The sequence below is a fragment of the Anopheles darlingi genome, chromosome 3 (assembly GCF_943734745.1).
Source record: "Anopheles darlingi chromosome 3, idAnoDarlMG_H_01, whole genome shotgun sequence".
Taxonomy (NCBI): domain Eukaryota; kingdom Metazoa; phylum Arthropoda; class Insecta; order Diptera; family Culicidae; genus Anopheles; species Anopheles darlingi.
In genome coordinates, this window is record NC_064875.1 from 52,215,405 (window position 1) to 52,241,662 (window position 26,258).

The 26,258-nt window shown below is 50.7% G+C and overlaps 1 protein-coding gene across 1 annotated transcript; it reads right to left on the minus strand.

The window, feature by feature from the left end:
* Positions 1-1,064: 1,064 nt before the first annotated feature.
* Positions 1,065-25,798, minus strand: LOC125957353 (mucin-19). Its single transcript, XM_049690004.1, has 6 exons — positions 25,315-25,798; positions 23,674-24,452; positions 10,987-11,086; positions 10,108-10,299; positions 9,741-9,999; positions 1,065-6,867 (listed from the first exon to the last, which is right to left on the minus strand). Exons 2-6 carry the CDS (start codon positions 24,089-24,091, stop codon positions 2,821-2,823), a joined length of 5,016 nt encoding a protein of 1,671 aa, XP_049545961.1. The 5' UTR covers positions 24,092-24,452; positions 25,315-25,798; the 3' UTR covers positions 1,065-2,820.
* Between the last annotated feature and the right edge of the window lie 460 nt (positions 25,799-26,258).

Consider the following 26,258-nt stretch of genomic DNA (forward strand, 5'->3'; position numbering starts at 1 on the left):
GGGTCGAACGGGTTTGCGGGTTTCCAAAACCCCAACCAACCACAACCGTTCCGCCGCATGCGATTGTAATATGAAAGATGAGGTGCGTGAACGGCACTGGTCACTGATGGTGATATTCACTTCTGCCCCCTTCTTCAGCCCACTCATTCCCCCGCAACGTAACAACAACACAAATAACGCACGATACGTTCAAATATTGATTATCTTATTTTCCTTTTTTTGACGTTTATTATTCATATATACGCGTTTCGCTGACCACAACGGGGCGCGGTGTGGCCACGGGATTACACATATTACACAGAGGTCTGTCTGACAGGCTAGCTGGTAGTGAGTAGGTGAGTTTGTGTGTTCGGTTGGCTAGCGCAAAGTGGGATGGCTATTTATGTACGTGCCATCCCGTGGGTGGGCCATTTGTACCTTCCAACACGTTGTTTGCATGGTCTATTTACTGTCCTTTTCGAAGCAAAGTTTTCTCTTTTCTCTTCCAGCCCAACCTTTACTACCAGTCCGTTATTTGCCTTATCTGTTGCGTGGTTCCTTCAGCCAGCCCTCAACATTCCCATTTGTCAAAGGTACGAGCGCCTACGAAACAATTCATAGTAGTGCTTCGGCTTACCAACGACTACCAACCGCCTTGTTCCTTGTTTGCCATTTTACATCTATTATCCAATTTGCTCTACATTCCACCTACTTGGCTAAGTGATTATGGGTACGTTGTATGTGTGCATGTCCGTCTACTGTGGATGCTGGCCACTAATGTTTCTTTATTTCCTGTTTGCTCACCCTGAGAGAATATCATAATTGGTTATACTAGATTGATAATGAATCATATTCCACCAAGACGGTGGCGGTCTGTGACGCTAACGGGCACGTTATGCTCACTTCTACATATCTAGCCTCAGTAGCTTTGTTGCTGAAAGTCCATCTAGAGATTGTACACCTATCACCATAACGGCATTAACGGATACGTTCCATGATATCGATTATACTTAGCTTCTAAACGCAGAAAGTGTAGAAGAATGAAGCACAACGAATTCTATTCATTGGACCAGCTGGAACCGGTCATAGCTTCGCAAAACTAACACTAGATTGCAGATGTTGGATACTTAAGAACGTAAAAATTACTTACTTTTTACAACTGTTCTAAGAGCGAAAACAATTCTTAAAAACGGAGAACTATTTACAGTTGTTGCTCTGAGCCCTGGTCTACCATTTATCCACCAAAGATAAGTTCCTAAACAACAAATCAACTCACAAAACTTATGCTATCAAAACAAAGAAACAATATGGAACTATGTTTGCGTGAGTGGAACAGAAAGTTAACTGCGGGCTTCTCTCCTATAATCCGAGACAACTCATCATCAGCATCGTGCAGCATTCACAGCATCATGGGGACAGGCCCGCCCCCCTCTCGAGCATTAAAATCCAATTGATGAATAAATAAAAAATGACTTTCGAGCCAGCGCCAGGGACTCGACTCGACTCACGCGGATCCCCGGACCGAGCGCCCAGGGGAGAAGTTAATAATTTTTCGATTTACTTCAATTATCAATCGATCTTCGTTTCTCATTCGGTTCTCAGCGAGCTCATGGCTCCCATGGCGGTGTCAACAACGGCCGGGTGATCCCGGGGTGGTCGTCTCGCATTTGTCCTCCCATTTGGTGCACCGGCGAGACTAATGTGCGCGATCGCGGTACCGAAATCATTTTTAATATATTAATTTCATGAATGACATTTTGGTTTTGATGCCTTGCGCGGTTGCCTCTTCGTAATCCTCTTTTCTGCTGTGTCAGATATCAGTTATCCGCTAGCGAGTGTAAACGTTTTGATTTACCGATTGTTTATTCAAATTTTAACAGCGGAAGTACCGCTTGCATCTCCTTCAGTGCTATTGCTCAAGTAGAAATCTACGTACATTCATCTATTCTGCTTCCTACCATATGAGGAAGCAGATGTTTATGTGTGTTTATTCAGTTGCAGAGTTGATACAGATGCTTAAAAACGTAGCCAGAGTACACAGAGTACCGGCACTCTGTCTCTGCTATTTTGAGATGTTACGAATTGAAGAAGAGTTTGCGATGCAACTCATACAAACCGCAAGTGAACTGCAAGTGCACTGTTTTCACAACGTACCGCAGCCCTGGAGCAGGCTGCAGCAGACGCAAGAGCGTGGCGTGCATTCAAAGGAAAACAGAAATCATAAAAATAAATGTCCTACTTGTCGCTCCCTACAGTGCGCACAGTACCTTCATATTGTTTCACGTGTGTTTTGCTTGCTTTCTGCACGATCTTGCCTTATGCTCCTTGCGAGTGAGTTGTACTCACTGGCTTTGCTCGAAAGGCGGTTCTGCCTCTCATGCTGCAGATGCAGTTGCGGTTGTAGAATCATTTTGAATGAATCATTCACTGCAACACGTGCACCTCCACGTTATGATACAATGCACGCTTATCCCTTAACTGGACGATTGGAAATAAATAACTTATCTTGCTGTAGTTGCTAACATCCGTACTTCTAAACACATAGCCTTTCTCATGCAGTGGGATTATTGTGGTTTGCACAACTTGGGTGATACTGCACCGGTATTGCCAGTAACCAGCGGTACCGGTATGTTGAGGAATTTACGATTAACGAAAAGATCATTGAATGGTTGGATGATGGATTGGATACTAAGAACTAGTTTTACCGAGTAGTTTTACCGAGCAAAGTAACTGTAGTATAGAATGTGCGGCGGAATAAGATATAGAAAAACTTCAAATCGGGCAGCTACAACGCCCCATTCATCGACTCATCTGTCCATTTTTTCCCTTTAAGATAATCCCTTAACCAACGTTTATGATACTTGCCGTATTGGGCGTGTTCGTGGAGCTGACGGAGCTCGTCACACTGCCACTGGTAACGCTGGTGACGCTGGTCGTTCTGACGACGCTTCCACCATTCGTAGTAACCGTTGCTGCTGCAGTAGTCGAGGTGACCGTGTTGCCAGACAGTGGTTTTCGCATCTCCGACGCCGTGGTCGCCACGTTGCTGCCACCAGTGCTGCCATTGTGTGCGGTTGTGGTCGTTGGCACGGTTGGACTACGAGCGGGACCAGCAATACTACCACCGGTACTGCCAGTATCGGCCGTAGCTGCTGCTGCCTTCAGGACGGCTGCTACCGTTTCGATGGTCTTCTTCATGCTAGCACCAGCAGCGGTACCGTTGTTGCCGTTGCTAGTAGCCTGCTGCTGGTGGCTGCCCGGCGAAGTGTTGGCGTTGGCATGCTTGATGTTGTTATTATTGTGGCTTCCGTTCAGCGAAGGAGATCTGGTAGTCGCGATACTGCCCGGGCTACCAGTACCAGTACCAGTAGCAGCACCAGCAGCACCAGCACCACCAACACCATTCGCTGACTTCGAGTGACCGTTCAAGGTGCTTCCGTTGCTGTGCGCATGAGCAGCGGTTACCGTGGCAGTGGCAGCGCCAGCGGACGTGCCGTTACCGTTCGTCGGTCGGTTTGGTGCGGACGAGGTGGTGGATACTGCCATACTACTGCTACCTCCAGCAGCGCTACCGGGACCACCACCAGACGTCATGGTTGCGGATTGTGCCCCACGAAAGGCGAGCGCCGATGGGTTGGGAATGCTGCGTATCGACGCGTTCGGTTGACGTACGGCCAGGTTCCGGTTGCGGTTAATCTCCGTCAGCTTCGGCAACGGTGCCAGCGTTTTGCCGGATATCGTGCTCGTGGTGGTGGTGGTGGTGCTGACGGGAACCGGGAATCCCATCATATCCGAGGTAAACTTCCGATTTCGGTTACCGTCCGGGCGAGCTGCTTTCGTGCCAGGATCAACTACCGAACTACCGGCCTTCACCGGGCTGTGATCGAGGATGATGACCTCGTCGGAAAATGTCGGCTGTCGCATACCGGAGAGGTCCAGCACGTTGTTACTCCCGGTACCGCCACTAGTACTGCCGGACTTTGACGATTCCGATTGTGGACGAACTGCAGCCAACTTATGCAGCATTCCCGCCTTGAGGGGAGTCATTCCGGGAGGGGCACCAAGCGGACCGCCAGTCGTCACCGACTCACCAGCCGAAGTAGCGGGTTTCTTGATCTTTATCAACGGAATGGTGGCCGGTGGCGGCCGGGTGGTTTTTGGTGTCGTACCGCTCGATGGTTTCGGTGTGGCCGGCGCTGTGGTGAACGGTGATAGCGTTGGCTTATCAGCAACTGGCGCCGTATGCGGGATTCGAAGAATCTCCACCGGTGGCCGACAATCGACCATGGCGGCGGCCGCATGGCTACCGACCGATGACGCACCCAGATCCGACATTTTCGTGACGCTGATCGAGGAGGGTGGAATTAGAAGATTCGGGATCGGTTTCTTCGAACCGAGCTCCTTGGTGTAGCTCGAGCTGATCGGTGACCGGTACGGCAGTGGCTCGACTGCCAACTGCTGCTGCTGCTGCTGTTGCTGCTGCTGTTGGATCATCAATCCAGCCGCTTGCTGGGCGGCTTTCGCCCGGTTCGCTCCCTTAGCGAAGTTAAACATCGGAGCCTGAATGGGAGTAGACTTCTTGGCGGTTGGACCGACGAGCGGTGACACCAGTGATGGTGGTTCCATACGTGCCAGCTTTGGTTGAGGCAGACCAGTGCTTCCGTTCGAGGAGTCATTGCTGATCGATCGCTTGATCGGCGTAGCCATGCTCCGTATACCAGCCGAGGACACACCGGTCATGGCGGGGGGTGCGCTGGTCGCTGTCGTCGTGTTGGTCAGCGGATAAGCGAGCGGAGGATAGGACTGCATGGTCCGGGGCGAAAGGATCGGTGTACGCGGTTGTGACTTACCAACCAACGACGATGGCCCTCCGGATCCGGCCGGTGGTAGTCCAGCGGCAGCTGCTATCAGGGCTGGTGTTGGTTTCGGGACCATCGGGACGCTCGCGATACTCGACGGAGTTGCCGTGGTCGAGGACACTTGCTGCTGGGTAGTCGTCGGTGCGGTCGTCACTGGTGGTGCTGGGGCGGCTGTTACCAGCGGCCGATTGCCCACCTTCGCCTGTACGCTCTCGATCAACGAATTGAAGGCCGTCCCGCTGGCACTGTCGGCCGAGAGACTACGATCCAGATTGGGAATGTAAACCATCGGTTTGTGGCGTATCGCACGCATTTCGCTGAGTTTGTCCTTCGCGGAAACGGCAGCAGCGATGCCACCGGGCTTCGGTGGCTGCTGTTCATGCACAAACTTCACGTCATCGTCGTCCTTGGTGATGTCAATCACTTTCGCGACTTCCGGCACAACCGGCGGCACCGGAACGCTCACCATCGGTGGCAACGTTGGAGGAGTCTTTGGCTTCGAGGGTGCGGCACTGACTTGCGGTGGTACGGTGCTGTTGCTGCTGCTGGCGGTGTTGATGGCCGGTGGTGAGTCCTCCTCATTTCCCGTCGATCTTTGCCGCTCGTGCTTCGGTGGCTTCTCCGTCAGCTTCACCTTCATCTTGAGGCTGGCATCCTGCTGCGAGGAGATTTCGGCATGCAGCTTGCGCCGCTTACCGGCCTCCTTCGAGTGTTTGCCCTTCTTGCGCTTCCGGTGGGACGACGAAGCCAAACCATCGATTCCCTCTTCCGGTTCATCGCGCTCTTTGCGACGCTTCGTCGTTTCCTCTTCGATCGGTGCCGGAACGGCGGCATAGACAGGCTTGAGGCCGATTGTTTTGGCGTACTCTTCCTTGGCCATTGGCCACACCGGACTCTTGCCGGTCGAGGAGGATGCAGCCGACGAGGAAGGAGACGTAGCAGCCGATGAACTGCTGCTACTCGAGGGACTGCTGCCCACCTTCGACGATTTCAGTCGCGGCAGTTCAATCTTCAGCCTAGGAATCTCCTTCGCCTGGCTCGGACTGGCCGGTGGTATGGCATTGACAGCTCCGACAACGGTTTGCTTCTTTAGATTAACGTAACATTTCAGCTGACTCGGTTGCTGACCGTCGGTTCCTTTGGTTTGCGCTACATCTGGACTTTTGGCTTTGGGAGCTTTTACCGTGGATACGTCAACTGGCTTGCTGACCGATGATGATGCTGCTCCTGTGGTTTGTTGAGGTGCTGCTTTCGAGTAGGTAGTAGTAGGTAGCTTCGTCGCCGCTTCTGAGGTCGTCGGTTGTTGTAGTACCTTCAGTGGAGGAACGCCGTTCTTCTCATCAACCGGGCTCTTCGGTTTGGACACCAGTACCATCTTCAGACTACCGGTTCCATTGACTGCGACCACTGCGTTCGACTTGATGGCGGTCTTCTTTTCCACTTCCGAGGACAACTTCCGGCCACTGGTCACCGGTGAGGTCGGTTTCCTCTGGTTCGATGAGGTGCCAGTGCGATTGGTGCCAGTGACAACGCTACTGGTGGTACTGTCGGCAGCACTTGCACTACCAGTGGCGACCTTATGATGACCATTAACGCCATTACTGACCGTGTTCTCCTTGTTGCCACCACCACCACCAACCGGGGAGCTATTATTAGCGATCTCCTCCCGAGGACGATCCAACGTGCTCGCTGAAGTCGCCGCCGCTGCAGTCGCCGCCACCGCCACCGCCGCTGCCGTTGCTGTCGTACCCGCCTTTCCCGGACCCGAATGGCCACCCGTTTCCTTCGGGCTGTTGCCTCCACGCTGACCGTTGGTGCGTGTAGTGGCGTTGGCAGTGCTTGAGGTGTTGGCAGCAGTTGCTGCTGCTGCTGTTGCTGCCGTAGTTCCGCTACCACTACCAGCCGCACCGCTTCTGCTGCTATTTTTATCCTGCTCCTCAACCCACTGCTGCTGACTGCCAATGGCCGATTGGGCCGGTTTCGTGGTCGGATGGATGAGAATGCGATAGAACAAGCGCATCGGCAGTACCTGAAGGTGCGAAGGTGAGAGGAGAAAAGAAATGAAGAGGAAAAAAGAGAAAAGAGAAAATAGAAATGGTACTGTTAGTTGCGCAGTATGACGCTCGGCGATGCAATATGTGGCCGGTATGTACCGAAATGGCTAGCTAGAGGTACGGTGTCATGTTACGGAATTTGCCATTCTGCAAATCAGAACGTGGAGTCCTTGGATGGGATTTCTCTTCTTTAGAATAGTTCAAAGGGATCGTAGAAGGCCACCACTGAACATAGGATTTCAACGCCATATTGTCGATACTTTCTTCAAGTTATATACCATTTCATATAACTGTATGAAAGACACTTTTCTCTTCTATTCTTCTACTCTATTCTCTATCTTCTCTTTATTATACTTGTGATGAATGAGAAGTGTTGATAATTGACTACTCTCCAGATGAACACATCTCAATTCCCATGCGCCGGCGCGAGATGGCTCCATATCGGGACATTACCATCGCGCGAGAATCCCGTTTTGATCGGTATCGTATTACACGATGCTCTCTAGTGCGTGCGTAACACCTTTGCTGACATTTCAATCTCCCGGAGCGCCGGTCACCCGGGGCTAGCCGACAGCTCATCTCGGCCATCTCGGCCGAGTCCTTCACTGATCGGAACGATAAACCCCTTTCCACCACGCGTGATACGCGCGTGAACCGCAAACCGGTACGCGTGACGTTATCTGGATGTCCTTGTCCCAAAAAAACCGAAATGGAAGACCTCGCCGCTTCCAAGTGGATCCGTTCTACTCCGTACCCTAGACGTCATCGCTACATATGTTGCTTCTGGTACCACGGTCTGGGGCAGCACCGCAATTCGGGAATCGAAAAACGTTTGTTTGGCGGGTTGGTTTGAAGCAAACCGACGCCAGCCATTGGCCATCGTGTTTCTCTTGCTTCCTCTTATCCACAGATCATCACAAGTCATCATCATCATCATCATCACCATCACCATCATCATCACGGTCGTTATTATTTTCCGAGTTGTGCTCTCTGATGTGATGCTCTGTGATGGAAGGAGAAGACACTAGCAGCAGCAGCAGCAGCAGCAACAGCGGCAGCAGCAGAATCTTCAACGAAGCGGCGCACCGCTGGTGGCTCTCCCTAGTGCTTATCGAGGCAATCGCTCAACATAATTACTATTAATTATTTTCATTTCACCGCTTCCACGGTGATTCCGCGGTGCGAGAAACGGTATGCGTCTTCGCACTTGGCTCTCCGAGTTCGGCGTAACCTCGGCGCCGTATCGCCCCATTTCACGTAGCGCTCTCCAGTCCAGTCGTAGCGCACTCAGCAGAAGCCGACAGCCGGACAGCAGACAGTGAGTTTCGGTTTTTGCTGCAGTGTTGAGGGCCAATCTAGTGGCCACCAGAGATGGACCTCGCGCCGTTACGACGATGATCGTCATCCTACACCCTTCTGTTTGTCATTAGAAATCATGTAATCGGTACCAAATGTTGAAAACACACATTAGGTATGTCAAGATGTATCTCAAGTGTCTCAAGTTTCTTGGGAAAATCCTCCGAGAAATGGTTTAGTTGGGTAGTAGAGGTTCCAGGGTCCAGCATTTTGTTTCATGGATTCCGCTGGAGTTTCTGGTGCTGCTGCTACTACTGTCGACGTTAGCGTAGCCTAATGGTACATCACTGTATTGCTCTCGTCTTGGGCGAGAAAGCCAGATTCAAACACCTCGTCATGCAGCACTGGTTCGAGTCGAGTCGAGTTCCTGTCCTTTTCATGCCCGGCACACGATGACTCTCTATCTTTCTCTCTCCAGCCGCGGCTGACTCTCTATCCCTTTTTCTGGCCCATCATGATGGGCCCGCTCGCCCTATGCCGTGAAGTGGCCACTTGAAGCGTCCCGAAGGGTTCGCGAGAGATTTCAGCCCGCATTTCTCGCCCGAACATAACACACCATCATCTCGTCCCCTCTTGCTGCTCGCCCCGCCTGTCTCCGCCAACCGTTTCCTTTCGGTGGGGGATTTGTTTGAAGCGGAGCGAAGAAGAAGAGCGCGAACAATCGCTGATTTCTTTTCACAGATTCTCGGATACGTGCGCCGATGTTCACGTGCGCTCCACCATCGTGCATGTCGTGCGCCATGGAGCGGTGGGAAGCGAAAACCTCAAGCGTACCCGTGATAATTCGTGGGGGCTCCATCGGCCAGGAGGATGCATTCATCCGCGGCGAATTGCATTTATTCCCTTCGTTTAGCTGCGCCCATTCAATCCCTCTCCAGAGACCAGAGAAGGTCTCGGGACTGTTGGTGGTGTCTTTCAATTATCACAGAAATGGAGACCGTGTTCGTGTGTTCGGCATCTTGCCGATTGGACGGGCCACAGAATTCTCGGCATCAATTCAAATCATCAAATGCACAACGATTCAAGGAGCTCGAGAGCGTCTCTCTCTCTCTCTAGTCCTTGTGTGACGTTGATTAGTTTCGTAGCGCTGCTCTAGAAGAGACGGAGTCTTTTCAGGATTGCGGAAAAGTCCTCCTCGTATGTATATGCCCAATCTATAGCTGCTACCGCAGAACAAGTTTTTCCAATTATCCTTTTGAAAGCGACTGAAGGACAAAAACAAAGCTACCACCAACGCTACGTCACTTGGCTGGGGGAGGTGGACAGGAAATTAGAATCATACTCTGGACACCCTATGGCAGCATAAACGTTCCTAGGAACGTTGCTTTCATGAATTTGTTCCCCCATTCAAATGTCGACGAAGTGTTTTTTCGTACTTCAAGAAGTATATCCTATCCTTCCGGACGTCCGCCATAAGCCTCTAAGAGGTAGGACTATACTGGAGAAACAATCCCGGAATCCTGGAATATAGTCCGCAAAAGTCTGCACTTACCCGCTTGTAGTCGAAGCAGTAGGCCACATCCATCAGCGTGAAATCGTGCGGCAGGATTTCGTCCTCGTAGATGATCTCGACGCGTATGTTGTCCGATCCCACCAGCAGCCCATTCTTGGTGAGGATGAACTTGTACAGATGATGGACGGTCACCGCGGCCGGACACTGCAGATAGGTGACGGGTACCTTCTTGTCGGTCTCTGCCTCCGCCACCACACCACAGTCGGTCAGCGTATCGTAGTGGTATTCGAGCGATAGACTGGCGGGGCGAGAAAGTAGCGAAGTTGTTCATCGATTATAAAACATGATTCGTTGAAATTCGTCCGCGGGTGGATAGTTCGAGAGGACGACCCTCCCAGCCACTTACCTGATCGGTTCGTCGGGCGAATAGAAGTTCTGGTCGTCCAGTAGCGCCTGCAGATGGTCGTCATCGACGGTCCCTGCCAGACTACCGGGGGCGGGTTGCCGTTCGGTGTAGAACTGTACCATTCTTTGGATTTCGGATTTGTGCAGCCCCGGCACTAGCTTGTAAACGAGCGCCCGCAGTGTACGGTCGGGTCTGGAAGAAATAAGGAACAATTTTATAGCACGGCATACGTTAGTACAGTTGCTTAGTGCACAAATCACGTCAGAATGGCATGATAAGAAGAAAATGTCAACATATTCCCCCCAAAGAGACCGATTGTACCCGTAGTGTAGTGACCAGTCAGCAGTGTCTACGCTGAGCGCTGGAAAGCGAGCAGCAAAAAGAAAACTTGAACAGCATTTTCCTAGCGCTTCTAGCCGCTGCCGATGACGCCCTCGAATGGGGAGTTTGCGCGCAATCGCAACGCGACCACCCCAAAAGCTGGGTAACCCAAACCCACCCACACACCCATACACAGAGACCGGATGCCAGCTTCGCTAGCATCAGGGAAAAATCGCCGAACGAACGAAGAGGAAGAGTTGCGCCAACAACACTGTCCACTGTGGCGGTGCATTCGGAGTGCAGTAGGGTGGTAGCAGATGCAACCTCTCGGCGAGAACTGACTAGAAATGCCTGGATGAAAATGATAATTTGTCATCATTTGACAACCCATGATCTGGGCACCACGGTCGTGGTGGTGGTGGTGGTGGGGTTGCGCGTGTACAGGCCACTGCGTTCTGGTCAAGGTAGACAGATGGTGAGATGGCATAAGCCCGTTAGCTCGTAAGCTGGCCGGACCTGCGGTGCCTTCACCTACCCCCTCCCCCCACCCATAATTACCTGAGGCTGGTGACCGTAATTGGTTTGCTGTTGTACGACTTGCATCTGGGACAGTACTTGTGCGACTGTGCGAGGTATTGCACGATGCACGATCGGCAAACTGTAACGAGAAAAGCGTGAGAAAGGAAAGGAAAACGATTAGCGATATTGGCGGGTTTGGCCAATGGCACGATTGGCGGCCGGTTGCGGTTGAGGTTCTACAATACAATTTTATATGACCCACGAATTACTATTTGGAACTAATGGATGCAACATCCATTCTACACTAGTAGCTACATCTACAAACAAACCTGCTAATCAACTACTACAACTATCATCATCATGTCTTCCTTCACATGGGACAACTGGATGTTCCAATCGTAAAACAAAAGCTCAAACAATCAAACATCAACCCACACTAATTGGCGTTAAAATATAAATTAAATAGGGAATAGACAACTCCCAGCGGTAGAACTCGACACGACCGGTGACCAGACAGTGACTAATAGCCTCTTCTTCTTCCGATCGGTGTCACCCAAAATCTGAAAAATAAAAGCGAAGAAAAGGAAGAAAGGAACAATCCGTACACCGTCGTCGCCCCCCAAACCACCCGATTGTCCTATGCTGCGCGCCGGTACTGGTGGTGGTGACCAGTAGGACGAGTAGAGCGGAGTCGTGCGACAGTACATTTATCATCCACAGTAGCCACAACCTCCCTGCCGCTCGGCATCATCGCCATCGTCGTCACGCCATCGTTCAAAGAGTGAACGATCTTATGATTAGGAAGCGGGGCACCGGGTGGAGGAAGGGGGGGAGGGAGGCGGTGACACAGTCAATCATCATCGCCCCTCATGTTCTCACACCTCGTTCGTTCGTTCGCTAGATTGAGTTCGCGGACTAGAACGTCCCCGGACTCTCGGCCGTACTGTCATCTCTTTGTTGTGACAGTTACGAACTGTTCAATCATGCCCAGGTGTACGCGGCCCACAGCAGCAGCAGTAGGAGGAGGAAGAGATTCAAAAAGCGAATCCATCTCCGCTGGCTGGCAGCTGGCGACACTTGGTTGGTCGCGAACCAGCGAACCGCTCACCGACTCACCTTTAAATCAATCTCTATGCAAACAGACCGACCGATGACTAGCTAGCCCCGGGGAGGGGGAGACGAATTGGGGAACAGCAGAGGCACCAGCAGCGTCGATTGACACTGAACCAACGATGAAACGCTGAAGGCAAGTGTCAAAAGTGTGATCGTAATCACCTCGCCTCGTCTGCTTTGCCGCCCGCGTTAATCTGTGTGTGTGTGTGTGTGTGTGTGCCTGTCGTGGGCTAAGCACACGATTGTCGGCTTCAGGGTGCGAGCGTCCCGATATCACGACACTGCTGTCATCGGGGCGGCCGCCGCGACGATCCGGATGAAATTAAAATCCGTTTTTACTTTTGTTTTCTCCCGCTTTCGGTGCTCGGCGATGCCAGTTCCGTAGGCTTCGAGGCCTGGGCTCCTCCAATGCACCACATGATTCGATAGTGAAGTGTGAGTGAAGTGAGGCTTTTCCTCATCGATTAGACCTACTTTATTAGGTAAGCATACTCCGGTTACCGGCTAGTTCCGACAGTGCACTCTATCGTAGCGTTTTGTTTTCTCTTCTACTTTTCCTACCCAGCGTTAGGTGGACTCTACTGCATGTTGGTACACTCTTTGCGATAGTAAAAGTGCAGTCCAGCTGCAACACTTGATTGTTGATATAATACTTGCTTGGTGCGCTATTTTATTCGATACTGCTGCTAACTTAGTAGAATAACCCTTTAAATCCAACTGAAACGGCACGCTATTCTTGTGATTCAAAAGAATGCTGCTACATATGGCTACTTAGTTCTACTTTTGCATCTGTTACTGTGCTCAAAAGTTTTCAAAGTAGCCATATCGGTGAGTTCACTACTTACCAGGAGCTCCTGCTACCAACAAGGAATGTCAATCACCCTAATTTTGAGGAAGTTCCAACATTTTGAGGAAATGTCTTAATTTTACGTCCGGTTGGGTAAGGAATGGAGGTTGGAAATCTCTCCACCAGAAAACCGTTCCGCCCGGCGAATGGCCATTCCTGAACCCACTCTCTTTCTCTCTCTGTGCCACACAAAACCCATTACGGACCGTAAACCCCATCGTCGTCGTCGTCGGCGTCGTCGTAACTTGGAATTTGTTTTGATCTCAGGTGACGACGGTTGCGGACACATTTACCTCACGCGTGCCCGGAGAAGAAGCTTTTTTCCCTCCCGCTTCTAAGCGTAGGATGTAATCCCTCGCAACCTCTCCTCACGCTGGTGCTGCTTCCCTTAGTTCGCTTCCAGTTTGGTCTGACGTTCGGTCGGACCGACGACCACCGAGGAAGAAACTTTTTCTCGCTACCGTCCATCCCTCCGGACCGACCTCATCCATGGGGAAAACTGTCCAAAAAACACATTTCGAGCAGCAGTGGGGGTAGGAAATGGACCCAAAACACCTACCCCTTCAGCATCCCACCACCAGCGTACCACACCCCCTAATCTCCCACACAAACACACAAAAAAAACGCCAAACTTTATTTCCTCCGGTGTGCCGCGATGCGAAGGAGCGAGATCCGGCTAAACCCAGAGGAAGAAAAAAGAACAACGAAGAAAGAAGGAAAACAATCCCGAGAAAAAGGTCCCACGGCGAGGCAGATTAACAACTCCGGGTACGAACATAATCATGATCCAGAACCATTCTTTCGGTTCTCTTTCTCTCTTTCTCTCTCCGGTGTTCTATATCAACTCACGTTTGCTGTTGCTTTCGTTCCGGTAGGTCGTTTGAGATCGTCCGGTGGTTCCGTGGCACGTTCGAATGTTGGATTTTTGCGGTCACAAACCGAGAACAGATTCTAGCCAATCAAATGGCAACGGAGCGCGGACGGAAGAAACTGACGAAGATTCTCCGGCATTCGTGACGTTGGGCACCTTTAGATAATGGTGATTATTGAATCCGTTGGGCGCAATTTAAGGCGCCCATATCATTATAACCTTTCGCTCGTGTCTCTGGGGGTCTCTTGTAATGTAATGCGTTACACGAGTTGCGTTTGCCACTAAAGTTCGTCCATTAACTCCTACTATACTGCGAGAATAGAGTCGTGTCGTGCACAGTCACAGACAGTACAACTGAAAAGGTTACAGAAGAAGTTGTCAAGAAGCCATGTTCATGTTCACATTCACGTCTTTAAACGGTTCATCTCATTACGACTTTGGGGGGCTTGTCGTACAAAACGCCTGAAAAGACGCCTTTTCACCGCTTCTTTGCTTTTCGCAACAGCAGCAACAGCGCAATTGCAACGTTACGGCAGAAGGTAAGTTGTCCCAAACGGCGACATAATTGTGCCCATTACGCCAGCGGGGTCCCCAGTTGCGCTGAGCTCGAAGCCTCTTTTCCCTTGGCAGAACCTTTTTTGCAACGAAGCAATGGGACGACCTGGTTTGCTGAACATGGAAACTGGGAAAATTCTACGCGACTTTTTTTCCCTCTTTGTATCTCTCTTTCCTCGGTGGGGGAAAACTCGATATTAAACCTGCATATACGCCCGAGATGAGGCACCTCATGCATGTATCAACGCCTGGTGCTCACATCGGGGGCAGCAACCACCCCATAGTGTGCAGCAGGAGTTTGGCACAGAGAGAACAAAAGACACCAGGCACTGGGAAGCGACGAGAGCGAACACACCCAAGGAAAAACAGCGGAACAACGCGACGGCAACGGCACCGCGATAGCATCACCGGCCGGGCCAGGCCGGGCCATCCAGGCGAGCGAGTTCCGGATGAAACGTTCCGGCTCTGGCAGAACAGTGCATACACACACACATAGTGCCCCCCTGGAGGGTCGTACGGATAGTGGATAGACCATCTCGTTGTGCCAGAACTTTCACGGTACTTCACGCCAAGGTGGTACAAGTACTCCGATGTGAAGCACACATCTGCAAACGAAGTCGCACCGAAGACTACCCGTCTACTGAGATCCGGTAACTTTGTTTGGCTTTTAATTGAAATTGGTTGCGCACATTCGGAATTAATTCTTTGCGAACTGAACTTGCTCGAGTGCACACGAAGGCGCCCCAGCAGCACCAGGGCGTACCAATTGTGCAAATCCTCTACCAGACAGAGATGCTTTTTTTGTGTGTACGAAACAGATCATCGAACGCAATTGTCGCAATATGGGATGATCACGTTGAGCTCGTCATTCAGTCAAGAAGGACCGTACCGTCGAGCATCCGGCTCGTGAGGAGAAGCGGTGTCTGCATCTTCTACTCCGTTGCGCCAATTTGTTTACATTAATCGGCTATAATTTCTCCAAAAAATAAGATTCCCCTCATGCCTCTCCTCTCGAACGGCATCGGCATCGGGTCAAGATACCACTTAATCGAAAGAAAATAACAAACACCACCGCCGTCAGCCGTGTTGTGTTGCGCGCGTTAGTCTCGCGCGTCGTTCGCGATGTCTTCTTTCTTTAGGGAGCTTCCCATCGCAGCCTCCTTCACGGCAGCAGCAGCAGCAGCAAGGAGGAGCAGGAGCCACCGCGATTGCGATTACGAAGCGCGGAATAACCATAAATTTGTTTAAATTAGATGGAAGCAACACGTTCCACGTCTTTGCGGCCTTTTGGGTTGGCGCGGCCCGTACTACACACATACACACACACACACACACACCCCATGGACCAAATTTGGTTGGTTGTGAGTTGCGCTGCGTGCGTTCGTTCGTTTTCTTTGCGTAATCTCTCCCCTCTTCTCATGGGCATCCGCCTGTCCGGGGGCCGGGTGATGGTGCTGATGATGCAGCAGCAGCAGCAGCAAGCGGCGCAATCGGTCGCTAGTAGTTCGGCGTGTGCGCGCGCGCGACCGCGCTCATTAATTAATCGGTCGCGCGGACCAATAAAAATCATAAAACGTCTTCGATGCGATGAGGAGAGAGAGAGAGAAGGAAGCAGTCACAACGGTCGAGCTGGACAACGGCATGGCTGTGGAATGTTATGATGGATTACGAAAGCAACCGGTACCGAAACCGAGTCGATCTCGGTTGCGACGGCCGATAGTGGCGACACTCCGGTTGACACATGGAGGAGATTAGTTAATTATTGAATTATTGTCTTCTCTCTTTATGGCAGATGCTTAACAAGATAGGTAAAACAGATCTGTTTCGGTTGAAAAATGTGCTAACTTTATAAGCTTTAAAATTGGTTGAACTCATTTAAATTATTGAAAGCTCCATAAAATTAAATTCTTATACTAGAAGAAATTTCAGCAAATTAAAGGAATAGAAAGACAATAAAGCAAAAAGAAGAACAATACTAAACCAATTTCAAAAAGGCCTAGAGAAAACCCGTAACCAACTGGACAACATGAAAAGGCAGAAGCTGAGAATCGAACTCAGTCAACCAGAACATTCATCTAACGGTACCGTTGATTCTTCGCTGAGGCTGGCAATTTCCGCAACAAAAGCAAATGACAAGTGTAGCGGAAGCGGTGTGGCGCGATGTGCTGAAATGCTGAAGAAAAACCCTCACAACACCGCCAACGAGAGAGTAGAGTAGCGCCGGAACAAGAGCATAAACGCGCGAACGGAAGATGAAATCATAAAGAAGCAGGGAGAGAGGAAAGAAAAGGCAAGAAGAAAAGAAAAAACAAACAAAAACATAGATCTTTCAGCAGTAAAAGCTGACAACGAAGTTAAACAAGAGAGTTGGTAAGAAAGGCGAAGAGCAATGAAACAGGGAATGGAACAAAACAAAGAAAAGAAACAGGCAAAAGAAAGGAAATACATCAATCTTCTCGGGCCTATGCTCGTTTGGAGAGTTTCCCAAAAACTCGCCGCTCACCAGTTTAGAAGAAAACCGGAAAAGCCAACAACCGACAGAGAGAGAGACAGTGAGAGAGAGAGCCCATTTGCGGATAGGCATTAGACACGCAGGCAAGACCACGGGAGAGAAACTTCCGAGTGACACACACACACACACACACACAGATACACACACACACGTGCGGCCTCTTGGGCTGGAACATCATTTTCTTTCTCATTTATATGCACCCCTGGGCCTGTGGTGTGTGCTGAGAGGGCGCCCGGTCCGACAGGACAGGTGGTGGCGGTGCGGGGTACGAGGGATCAAAACAGAATGGGAAAAGTGATCCCCTCGCCCAGCACTCTGCTAACAACCTGACGCTAGGTGCTGGTGCGCCCCCGAAGTGTCCCTTTCAGTCACCCTCAGCTCGCCGGTTCTCGCTCACTCGCAGTCGTGGCGTTTGCTGTGCCACGAGGGGTTTGCTCTCTCTCCCTCTCTCTCTCTCTGGTGACGTACGAAACAATAAGTGGAACCACCACCCACCACCACACCCTACTTCGGCGTGGTTTTCCACAGTTTTTCCCTCCGCTTGCGCTGCGGCTCTGAAGGTTCTCAGAGGTTGCTTACGCCTCGGTCTTGCGTGTCTCTGGCGGCAATTTGTTTGCGCCAAAGAGAGCTGTAGAGGTGCTGTAGTGCATATTTTTATCACTTTCCAGCTCTCTCTCTCTCTCTCTCTCTCTCTCTCTCTCTCTCTCTCTCTCTTTCTCTCTCTCTCTTGCTCACGCACGCTCTCTTGCTTTTTCTGGTGGTCTTTTCCACATTTTCACCAAGCCATAGTAGCTCAGCAAACGTAAGGCTGAGCCGTAGAGCCTTTCTCCGCTCAGCAGCAGCAACAGCAGCAGCAGGTTGCTCTCATTTTTCTTCTCAAGGGGGAAATTGTGCTGCCGTGGCTGCTACTGCTGCTGCTGCTGCCGCGTCAGCAACTTTTTAGTATTTCTTATCAGAGAGAGTTTTAGTGGAGTTTCTGGAGTTTCAATACTACCCCAAAACCAGATACACTCTCTGGATTGGATTGGAATGGATTGCTAGATCAGTAATCAGTTTCAAACAATAGAGATTAGTGGGCGAGAAAGGTTCATTAATTTAATACTCAATCTCAAATCCCAAAACTTCAAAGCAACAAAAGTGTTATATTCAATTTAAAAAAGATATGCAAAGAAATCTCCAACCTGCTCGAGCTGCTGCTGCTGCTGCTGTTGCTGCAAATGACAGCACAACAGCACGCTGTCGAGCAGCTGCTTTCGCCCATTTTCCATCAGAGCAGCCTTCCACCAAGCTGCTGCTACTTCATAACCAATCCAAGCCTACTGCTGCTGCTGCTGCTGCTGCCTGCTCTAGTGTATGTCAACGCCGGACCGGGTCTGCCACCTTAGGGCACACTTTGTTCCCATTTTTTCCGATGAAACCAACCCGGCATCATCGTCGTCGCCGTTGTCGTCGTCGTCGTCGTCGTCGTTCGCTGCGGCACTCACTGGCAAGCCTACGACGAGTAGGCAACGCAGGCAGGGAGAGAAAACCGGAAATGTAGGCCACCCCATCCCGTTGGGTGGGGGGGAGGCGGTAGGAGAGCCAATACCACCAACCTCACCACCACCACCCCCAGCGATGGCGTTTTGAACGCTTGCGAGCGACGATGGCGACGGCGAAAGGCTTAAACCACGATGGCTCTCGGTTGGTGCTGCAGATGGTTTTTGGCACAGCCGTCACCGTGGCCTCTAGATATTCATCCTTCGTCTCACGACACACACACACACACGCGCGCGCACGTATACACGTACGTTCCCCCGTTTGTCTTTGACGATTACGCAGCAAACGCAGCTGAACCTCGTTATGATTTCGCGTGCGAGAACAAACATCCCGCACTACGCACCGCATTCCCGCGTCGAAAAAGGGATTCGTCGTGTACGGTGTCGTGAATTCCGGCATCAACACAACGGTAGGCACTCTCCTTGGAGCAGGCCCGGCCGGCCGGCCGGTTGAACCGTAAAACATTCCGGAATCAAACCGTGCGGTAAACGCGGGCCACCAAATGCCTCCTCCTGTAGTATGCTTTGCGTGTGTGTATGTATGTGTGCCGGGGTAAGGGTGCCTCTTGGCTAGATGCCTACAAAGCAACCCCACAAGACCGCGAGAGTCAGTGCGGCGTAACAGCAGCGCGCCGCTCACTCACCAAATCCGTGGTTGACTGATTTCTTGAGCAGCAGCGGTAGCAGCACCGTGTCCAGAAGAAGGTTCTTGACGACGTGCCATGCCGACCGGGAAGAGGAGAAGAAGCCTGCCAGGTGGGGAGGGAGAGGCAACCGTTGCGCTCTACCTCTATTATTCTATTATTCTAATTTCCTATTTATTTTTCCCCTCCAAGGGGCACCACTTGTTCACCACCCCTGGTTGCTTGCTGCTACAAGAGACACCCGGTTCCACACCCCGCGGTCTTTCTCCCCCTACGGCGGCGCTCGGCGGCGTTGTGGAACTTGAGATCCGGTTGTTGTTTGTACAAATTATTACACGATGTTCGGCCACACTGGACATCATCCTGCCCAAAGACCGATAAGTTGCACAAACACCACCATCCCCATCTTTGAATATTCATTTTCGGGCGCATTTTTGGAAAATTCCTTACTGCAGTTCGAGTTTTAGAGGTTCTAAGTTTGTTATCGAATCTTTAATGTATTCTTAAAGGTCTACATATGTGACTCGATAACTCTTTCGTAGACTTCTTCGTAGCTTCTCAAACTGCTAAAACGCACACCTTCAATCAAATGTGACGAGTCGCGACGTGCAAACAACAACGACCTCTCACACCAGGGTTTCTACGGTTCTCACCAACAGCAGTGCCCGCGAGATGACGACGAGGAGCCGCTGAAAACAGCATCTTATTGAAATGAAATATTGCAATCACTTCGGGTTCCCGTCCCTCTAAAACCAGAAAGTGTAAAAAGAGAGAGAAAGAGAGAGAGAGAGAGAGACCATAATGTTATCCCCTTACGGCCTTCCGGTCGCAAAGATCCACATGCGGAATTACGCGGAAACTCGGATAGTCCCGGTATTCCCTTATCTACGCGCAGAGACCTACTTTGTGAATGAGCGAGTGAGAGAGAAAACACACCAACAACAGCGGGAAGAGGACAGGAAGCTGGAATGTTTTGAGACGAAGGTACGGGACGGATTCCCCTCATCGCACTGCCACGCGTTTCGACTTGAGAAGCGCCAGTACAGGAGATAGCCAGAGAGAGAGACGCAAGGACGACCTTAAAACTTCCTCGTCGCAGCACAGGAACATCATGGACGTTCCTGGCGTGTTCCTAGCTGAATATAGGCATAGTCCAAAAAGGGACCCTCGTTCGTCCTTGCCTTCGTCCTCGTCGTTGTCGCCTTCGTCGTTGTTGTTGTCGTCATCTTCCCCTGGTTCGGTCATAAAAACCGAGATTTACCACGTGGTGACCCTTATCGGATGGGCGCCTTCTGATCCGGTCCCTATGCGTGTGTGTGCGTGCATCGGTGTGTCAGTGTACCGTACTTTATTAGATGAAATCTATTAAAGATATATGATTGCCATTGCACACCACCACGGCTACTGCTGCTGTTGCTACAGACTGCTGCCGACAACTGGCCGTCGATATTTGCCACAAGGGAGTACTTTCCAGGTCCAGGCAATTCGCCTTTTTTTGGGAATTTATTTTCCTCTACGCAAGAAAAGGCAAAAGGCGAAGATAAATGTCCGAGAATAGAAAATCAGTCCGCAATTTGATCCGTTTTTTTTTTGTGCGCCTCCTTCTACTGGACCGGAAGGTCAGTCTATGCGGAGGTGTGTGTGTGTGTGTGTGTGTCCGGGGGCCGCTCTTACCACCTTTTGGGTAGGCAGATCCCCGTTGATCCGTTTAACACCCGTTGGAGAGGGAGGGTTTCGATCCACCAACCACCATCCCGGTGACTGGCCGAACAGATAAATCGAATACCGAAATGGGAAGTCGCACCGTTTATGACCGTCACCGCAAAACTGCCCGGGAAGACATTTAACACCTCGACCGGCGGCCGGTCTAAGAAATGGAATTTGAATTATCGGTTTGTTTGGTCCATTTGTAAGCGATACCCATATATTCGGGTAAACATTCGGGAAGGCGGACGTGTTAAAGATGTCCCCACGACGGACGTCGGTATCCCGGAAGTGGCAGGATCCGATAGGACCAATTTCCAATAAGTAGATCCATGAAAGAGATTCCTGGAAAGAGGCACTTCAGATATTCGTTCCCCAGGATTGGAGCAGTAAATTACGAATTTATTTCAAACCGAATCGCATCCTCTTTGGCTGCGTTTTTACGGTTACTCAATATGAATACAAAAGTTATTTCACAAAAATACGATGAAGTCAATGAAATGATTCTTGAGTTCATCGTGTAAACGCATTCTCTTCCAAAACTTCATTCTGTATTACTCGCCAACAACTCGCCTAGACTCAACACAGAGACTCGGTGATGTCATCAGTCAAACTGAAGAAGCGAAGAATACAAACAGAAAAGATCTCCAGAAACGCCACCCCGTCCACCTATGGACGCGTGCCAGCCGCCGAAGATGCCGAAAAAGTTGTTAATGTTTACTTCACACTCGCGCATGATTTATCGGCATTTCATTTCGCCCATTTTTAGAACCGCGCCCACACAGACACACAAACGGTCGGACGTACTAAGAACCGAGAGTGATGAGAGTGTTGATAGGAAGCGAATGGGTTGACGGTACCACACGGGCTATTGTGTATGGAAATGGGGAGCAATTAAATTCCATTTTGTCCCCAAGTTCGTCATTAGATATTAATCGGATCTACGCTAATTTCCTCTTGAGCAAGGTATTAGAGTCAAGGAAGAACAAATTGTTCTTTTCACAAACAAAAACAAAACAACATCCACGATGACACATTCGATGTTCGCGTGCGCGTGCACGTGCTCCACTGGCCACTCTGCTTCCTCTTCCAAAGCGTCTTCCTCCGATGGAAACGTGCTCCAAAGAAAACGCTCTGTATTATGGCATGGCTACGGTCGTTGCATTTTTATAACCGGCGGTTTTTATGTCAACGGCAGTGAAACTCCCAAAGCACCTATCGGTCCCCTCCACCCCAACATCCCAAAAATGGCCGCAGCACAGCCTTTTCACCAGGGTGTGGTAGAGAGGAAATGGCCATCGAAAATTGGTTGTTTTATGAATCGTAAAGCGTGGACCGTTGGGGTGCTTCCGGGAGAAGAAACGACGCAAGAAGCAACAATATCTAATGAACAATCGTGCTGAGGTTAGGTTGCGAATGCGTCTAAGTTACTAAGAACAATATCGGAAGAAGAGGCACGAGTAGTGAGTGGCAGATGGCACGCCAAGATTACAAGTTCCGTCGTTCCTTGGGTCTTTTTTGGAACTCCGAACAATCGAAACAAAGTCAGAACTCAGAATCCCAACCTAAATGTTACGCTTTTCACGTTCAGAAATCCTTCAGATTCCGGACGGCAGACTGATCGTTCGGATTGACTTGAAACGAAACTGTGATGAAGACTGTGTATCGGGCCGGGACGTCTGGCTGACGGACGGAAGGCTCGCACCACTCGGTTTCTCTTTATCAATTATGCAAGGATTGCCTCTTTGCAGCCGTTACGCAGCGCCAGTAGCAAGGGCAAAGGGTGGTGCACGGAGTAGCAGAACGTTACCGTTTTGCCGGTTCCCAGGCGCAAAATCAATATTTTATCGGCTTTTCTGTTATGCAAAATCATAAAAGTGACCATTCGTGTACCGGGCAATGCCGGGGGTTTATGTTGAAATCTCTTTGAAACCCTCGAAGCTTTCGAAACATTCAGCAACAACAGCAGCAGCAGTGGTTGGTAGTAGCGCACTTCATTCCCCGTTGAATTGAGTAGCGTTCCCACACACACACGAGAGCACATTCGAAATTCGGATGAAAGCGAATGCTATGATATCTATCACCGGATCAGGGACAGGTTGGGCTGTTGTGTGAGTTTGTGGCAATTGATTAAATGTTTGAATTTGAGCGTCAATTGAGTTGAAAGCTGCAGCGTGCAGTTTCATGGACAAGCGCAAAGCAATGTCGAAGCACTGTTGAAATCAAACACATTCTGCAGTGCAGACATTCAATCAAATGAGGAGGGGGATTATGGAACGTCAGGAATGTTAGACGTTCCGGATTGTAATGAATAGTGCTCGGGGTTTTATCCTGGATCATTGAATATTATGATAAATCTTCCTACCTGCGACCATGACATCATCCTGCAATGATGGGCTCCTGCAAAGCAAATATTCACTTCTTCTCCCCCCCAATGTCACCATTTATGTCTCAACTCATAATATCTACATTGTGAGGAGGGGGATGCAAATCATAATAAAACAAATCATTCCATAAAGGCAGCTCAGGAGACTCAAACCGAGACACAGTGGCAGGGCATTGTGTGTGGGGTGGTGTGAGTGAGTGTGTGAGTGAGCGGATGCTTTACAACAAGCGATCGCAATTACAGGAGATTTCCGGTTTCTTTAGGGGGTTATGAGAAGCGGTTTATAATGTCACTACTTTACTACTCATACCGGGGCGAATATTTTTAACTACCCTGTTTTACTACAACAATTAAGTGGTTGGCTTAATGAGATTGTAAACGTGAGTATTCGCAAGACAATCGTGCTGCAACTGCAAGCGTCTGTTTTTGATTTTCGAAGCTGCCTTGCGGGGCCTACCGTATTGCGTATCGTTTGCAATCTCAATTAATGCCTCTCCCCCCTCCCCCCCGGACTACACCCCTCTCCACCCTGTTGGTTCATCCCACATGTACTCACATGCGTGCAGACAGTCGTTGATGGTGGTTGCCTCGATCAGGTATCCATTGCAGAGGGTGCAAGTTATGCTGTCGTTGAAGTCCTTGACGCGTCGCCGATTGCTTGCATTCGAGCGCATTCGGATGCGCTCCGCGTCCCCCGGCATCATCATCATCATGCCCGCCAGCGGCAGTGACGGGGAGGCGGCCGTGGTCGCCGTCGTAGAGGAGGCCGGCGATTGGGTGACGCTCCGCCGGCCCACGCTTCCGTCTGATACCGACGTCGCCGGCACGATGCTCGCCGGCCGAGAGTCCTTGAGGCCTGCCGGGGTCGGGGCTGTGGTGTCCCGGCCGGGAGGCGTCATTGCCCCGTTGCCAGTACCACCACCACCTAGCATGGCTGTGGTTGCGGCGGAGGCGGCGGCGGCGGCGCTTGTCATTTGCCGCTCTCGCCGTACCCGCGCTTACGCGTACGGTTGTGTCTGGGGTTTTGTAATCCGTTTACTGCTGCTAATCCTTGGGTATTTCCTTTTGTGAGGTGGCTGCGAGGGAGCCAAGAACACTTGCACCACACACTCTAACACACGGGCGCGTTACACACACACACACACACACACACGACGCCCTCTCTTCAACACATTTTCCAAAGAGACTATAGAGGTGCTCTGCTATGTGGGCTTTGCTCACTGCACTAGAACCACACGATGGAGGAGACACTATGCACTGAACTATGCTTATTTGCAAATGCACCTGCAGTAGTCAAACTTGCTCACTTGCTTATGTCTTCATTTATTTGTTTTCCTGTGAAAAGGAGAATAGAGGAACGATGAAATTGTTGTACAAAATGATTTATTTATTAATTTCGAAATTGCAAAGATGTGACAAAAAGAAAAAAGAAACCTGAAAAGCGATAATTAAAACTCATAAATACTAAAAAATGATATTTGTAACATTCAGAAGATAAAATAATAAATAATAAAACAAAAGATGTATAAAACAACATCTGAAGAAGTTGGTGAGCGAACAGTTTGACGTAAGTGGTTAACCGAATAACACAACAAAGTAGTACAACAAGAGAGAAAAAAAGGCGAGAGAGCTGCTGCTTTGTGTTCCTGATAATTTCTTTCGTTCTCTCTGTCTACTACTACTACTACTACTACTACCCCAACGAAACGCTACTACTTGTGGCTACTACGTCTGCTACTACCAATACTACTACGAAATTAATCGATTTCCCGGCGAGCATGCTCGGTCGGTCGAGTGGAGAGCTGCTTGAACAGCTTTCGTCCTTCGAAACGATCGAACCACAACGATCGTCGACCCACCACAACTCCTCCACCACATTCGAGTGGGAGCTACCCCTCCCATTCCTAGCCCTCTTTAAAACAACCCCATCCACCCGTCCGTAAAAGAGTCAGGGCCGCCACACACAAAATCCAATTCGTCTCGACTACCACCACCACCACCACCATCAACAACGACATCGAAAACAACGCACGCAGCCAGCAACGGACGAAGCGCGCCCCAATACCAACGCAACGATGGATGAGAAAAAGCAAACACGGACGCCGCCACGGCACATGACGATACAGCCAGCAGCAACCCATGCTCGGGTCGGTTGGGTGGTTGGTTGGGTGGCTGGTTGGGTGGCTGGCCAACTTACCATCAAGCACCATCCTCCACTGGTGCGAGCGAGATGCCACAGGCCACAAGGGATGCTCCGTTTCGCTTGCGCGCACACAACCTTACTCGCCGCTTGCTTGGTGAAATTTCAATAAAATCCACTTTACCAGCCAGCCAGCCAGCAACCACAGTAACACGACGCACGCACAAACAACACACTCGCAACACTCGCTCTCCCTCTCTCTCTGTCTCTCTGTGTCGGGCACCGCGAGAGAAATCTCAGGTGCTCGAATAATGCGCTTCGAACTGCTCGAACGAGCGAGAGAAACCGAGGAAAATCCTCCACCACGAAGAGTGGTGTGCGTCGTATGGCCGTGTGTATGTGTGTGCCTTGTCTCCTCCTCCTACTGCTCCGGCTAACCCCTAACCTTCCTGCCTGATAGAACGCCCTTCTCAACGACGTGGCGCCGGCGAACGAATGAACGAACGAACGACGACGACGGGCACGGATCTCCGGCTGGTGTGTCACACGCTGCTTCTGCTGGCCGCGGCACAAAACTGACTGACCAACGAGGTTGCGCAAACGAACGCACGAAGCCACCGGTGTTGTCGTCGTCGCTGGTTCCTCCCGATCATCAGCAGCAGCCGAACGCGCTTGGCTCTTGGCTCTTGGCGGCGGCGGAGACACCACGATCGCTCGAAGATAGTGTCGTCGTGCTCGGCAGTGCGACCGAGGGCTCAGTGCGACGGTGCATGGCAGAAGGGGGATGGAAGGTGTGGCAGACGAGGAGGAGGAGGAGGAGGAGGAGGAGGAGGATGCTGGTGAACGGACGGTGAGAAGGGATAGAAGGAGGTGCGCGTACTGCGCCGACGCATCGACTGGAGCCGGCCCCGGGTACCAAAAGGTAGCAAAAGGCAAGGCGGTGTAGAGACAACAGGAGCAACAGGGACGGAAGGAAGGGGTGCATGCACACCAAGAGAGAA